The 3,793-nt window shown below is 48.7% G+C and overlaps 1 protein-coding gene across 1 annotated transcript; it reads left to right on the top strand.

Annotated features, from left to right (window-relative positions):
• Window positions 1–17: 17 nt before the first annotated feature.
• LOC102375264 (E3 ubiquitin-protein ligase TRIM7-like) lies at window positions 18–3,776 on the top strand (the record flags this gene model as incomplete). Its single annotated transcript, XM_025195917.1, has 6 exons — window positions 18–116; window positions 931–1,161; window positions 1,368–1,390; window positions 2,101–2,216; window positions 2,446–2,505; window positions 3,020–3,776. Coding segments are annotated over 6 exons (1,044 nt in total), but the record flags the coding sequence as incomplete, so codon positions are not given.
• Window positions 3,777–3,793: the final 17 nt, after the last annotated feature.

Genomic DNA, 3,793 nt, shown 5'->3' with positions numbered 1-3,793 from the left:
AACCATTTTTCTTTCTCCAGGAAGAAATTCAGAGCCGTTTGGGGGATCTCAAGAAACAAAGGGAAGAGCTTCTGGGATTGAAACGGGCAGGAAGGAGAAGGAGTCTGGAGTATCTGGTAGGTTCCCAGTTTGTTATCAGCAGCAAACCCATGGGAGATGTTCCCCAGGGGCTTTGGTGGACGTGGGTGCTTGCATGCAGCTGCATTACAATGTTGTGATACAGGAAGTGAGCACTGATTGGCTGGAGACTTAATATTTTCTAGCCTGTAAAAAAATAACGGTAACATAACACTCCCTATAAGAGGGCTCTCTGAAATGTCCTGATCACTGCATGTTACATACCTTCACCCCTTGACGTGGTCTGAGGGTCTGAGGTAGGTTTGGGAGCCCTGTCCCAACAAACCAGGAATCCTGAAGGACTGTCTATAAGAAAACTGTAATAAAACTCTTACCCTGAAAGTACATTAAGTACATACAGAGCTGTTCAATACTAGAATTCTTATCACCATTGCAATGGAAGGAGTTGTTATTACCATTTCATCCTTACTGAACTTGAAAAAAGGGAAGTGGTTGATAATAAAACAGAACCTGAAAAAAGTTATGGACAATTAAACCAAAAACTTGAAAAATGATGGAATAAGAACAAATCTTAAGAGGTAAAAATTATAAGGTGGTTATAAACTAGACAAATTATGAACAATAACATAGTTAGAAACCTAAGAGAGAAGGAGATTACAGTTCCTGAAATAAGACAGGTTTCTTAGTGTATAATTTGACTGAATTCTGTAATATTAAACTCACTAAGAGACAGCCAGCCTGATAGGATAAAGATTTTACCTAAGTTTTCAGAGATGATGTTTTGAAAGGAAAGAGGTATGTAATACCTGCTTTCTTAAGTCTGCAACCTGCCCTATGCCCTGTCTGCCACAGAAACAGACGCAAGCGGAGAGGCGGAAGATTGCATCTGAATTTCAGAGACTGCATCAGTTCCTGGAGGAACAAGAGCAACTCCTGCTGGCTCGACTGGGAGATGTGGACAGGCAGATTGCCAGGAGGCATAAGGAAAATGCCACCAAACTTGCTGGAGAGATTTCACTTCTGAATGTCCTGATCACTGACGCAGAGAGGAAGTGCCAGCAGCCAGCGACTGAATTCCTGAAGGTAAGATGCATTATAAACCCCTTGGGTCCTGGCCCCCATAAAGGACGGTTACTGAAACGTGAGCCCAGGGAGCAAATGTATCCAAATTCTGGCAGCTGCACATGGCACTCAGACTGAAATAGGAAAGTGAGCCTCTTTCAGTGCAGGAGGGTTCGCCAGGAGTGTCGTGTGGGACTGAACTCCCTCTCTTTCTCTCTCCTTTCTAGGATGTGAGAAATACCTGGAGCAGGTAGGTGGCTCCTCTTCACTCACTCTCAATCTGCATTACATTGGGAAGGGGCTGAGAGCCAGTGTCAAACCTATGTTTCCCATCTCCCATCAGGCTGGCATGTTCATCAAGATTACACGCACCCCAGATACAATTATCCTTTGTGGAACATCAACCAGGGACTGTCACCGCTTTGTACAAGTCACTGGAAGTCTCTGTCTTAATAGAGAAAAGACTTAAACTATCACCTAAACAAGTGCGTCCCCAGGGGGTCTGGCTGCCTTCAGACTCAGGGGCTAGAGCATGGACCTCTTATCTCTAGGTCACTGGTGACACTCATGCCCACGCCAGTCTGGCAAAACCTCTTCCCCCCACCCCGCACCAAGATGCCATAAGTGAGGTGAGCTGTGCAGGTAGTGAAGTCTCAGCCCAGTGCCCGACGGAGCAATACCCTGGGGCAAAGCTCCCCAGGACTAGATTGGCTGTCAGGGGAGGAAGTCAAAATGAGACTGATCATGAAGGACTGACTTGACCTCCCCTCCCTCTTAGGCCTGGAGCTGGTCCTAACATATCAGAGGCCCTGGTTAGAAATGCAGCCTTTTTGAAGGAAGCTAGTGAGGACATTGCTTCTGCTCGGAGGCAAGGATACCCAGAGGAACTCAATGCAGCCCACTTCACCTAGTGTCTGCCACTGGTGTGTCCCAGAAATAATCACAATGTTTTGTTCCCAGGTGTAACAAGCTGCATTCACAGAAGCCGACAGAGACTTTTCTCGAACTGGAAAGGAAGCTCAGTGCTTTTTCTCATCACACTGTCGCCCTCAGGGAGACTTTGAGGAAATGTCAAGGTACTGATGAGAAGTGAGAGGTGTCGTTACAACTGGAGGAGGAGGCAGGCTCAGGCCAGTTTTTCACCTCTCCTCACTGGGAAGACCTGAATCTGTTTTTGTCCTGTTTGCACTTGCTGTTTTATCAACATTAACGACATAACTATGCTAATTAAACAGTGGGAATATCACCATAAACATAACCCCATGAAATCAGACTTCTTTTCCCTTCCTCCCCCCTCCCACACAGACACCCTGACATCGCACCTGGACAAAGATTGGGAAAAATCTCCAGGAACCGATGGGAAAAGTAAGTCTCTATGTTGCTAGTTTTCTTATATTCAGAAAAAGCATCAGGCATTACATTTAAGAAAGAAAAGTGCACCTTCAGTAATATGCAGTTACAAGGAAAGAGTTTTTCACAGAAAAAGGGCTAAGGTCGGCCACACGATCCCAACACCAGCTTTTGTGTCTGGCTCCCCAGCAGACAGGGAAAACCGTCACTGCGCAGGTCAAAGATATCCTTAACTCTGTCCCTGATTTCTGGCAGACATTTGCCTGCTGTTGTTTTTCCATTCAGAGAAGAGTATAGCGCAGTCCCTGCCCTCGGCCGTCTCCCTTCCCTCCCCACCTCGCTCCCCGGCCTCTTCCATCTCCTCGTCCCAGTTTCTTGGGCCAGTTTGCTTCTCTGCTTTCAGCGCTGCCCACCTCATCCTTGCTTTGGGGCTGGTGCCCTATTTGGTGCCCCCATCTTCTCCCTCCTGTCTGGGCCACGGACCGAGCTGCTTCATCCCGTGACACTAACTCTCTGTTTGACTTTGAAGCAAACGTGACCCTGGATCCAGACACCGCCAATCCGTGGCTCCTCTTGTCTGCGGACCAGAAGTGCGTTAGCTGGGTGGCCGCGCGGCAGGATCTGCCTGTCCGGCACCAGAGGTTTTACTCTTCTCGCTGTGTGCTGGGCTGTCAAGGCTTCACCTCGGGGAGACGCTCCTGGGAGGTGGAGCCAGGGCTTTCTGGGGCCTGGGCTGTGGGGGTCTCCAGAGCCTCTGTGGGCAGGAAGGGGTGGGTGAATTTTTGCCCTGAGGAGGGGATCTGGGCTGTGGGGCTCAGCGGGGATCAGTACCGGGCTTTCACCTCCCCTGTAGCTCCCCTGTCTCTGAACCATGTCCCCGAGAGGATCTGCATCTCGGTGGACTATGAAAAGGGCCGGGTGGCATTTTCCAGTGCTGATCACACAGACCCAATCTTCACTTTCCCAGAAGCTTATTTCAGTGGGGAGAAAATCTTCCCTTTCTTCTGGGTGGGGAGAGGATCCTGGCTCAGGTTGTGTCCCTGAGGCCCCGGGTAATAACCCTAAGGAAGTTTCTAAAATGGGATTTGCCTAATTGTATTTTGTTTGGGTGGATTTTAAATTGGTGGATGTGGCGTTAGCTCCATACTGAGCCCTTGTGAAAATGTGAAGCTGGTCTTTATTGCAGCAGAGGGCTCCCCTGTTCCCATATAGCACCTGGTCTAAACAGTGTAAAGGGTGTGTGAGCCCCCGTGTCGCTGTAGTGAGGAACAGGAGAGAAAAGCCGATTGCCTGGCCTGAGGAA

The sequence above is a fragment of the Alligator sinensis genome, unplaced genomic scaffold (genome assembly GCF_000455745.1).
Source record: "Alligator sinensis unplaced genomic scaffold, ASM45574v1 scaffold2960_1, whole genome shotgun sequence".
NCBI lineage: Eukaryota > Metazoa > Chordata > Crocodylia > Alligatoridae > Alligator > Alligator sinensis.
This window is presented reverse-complemented; position numbering and strand designations above follow the sequence as displayed.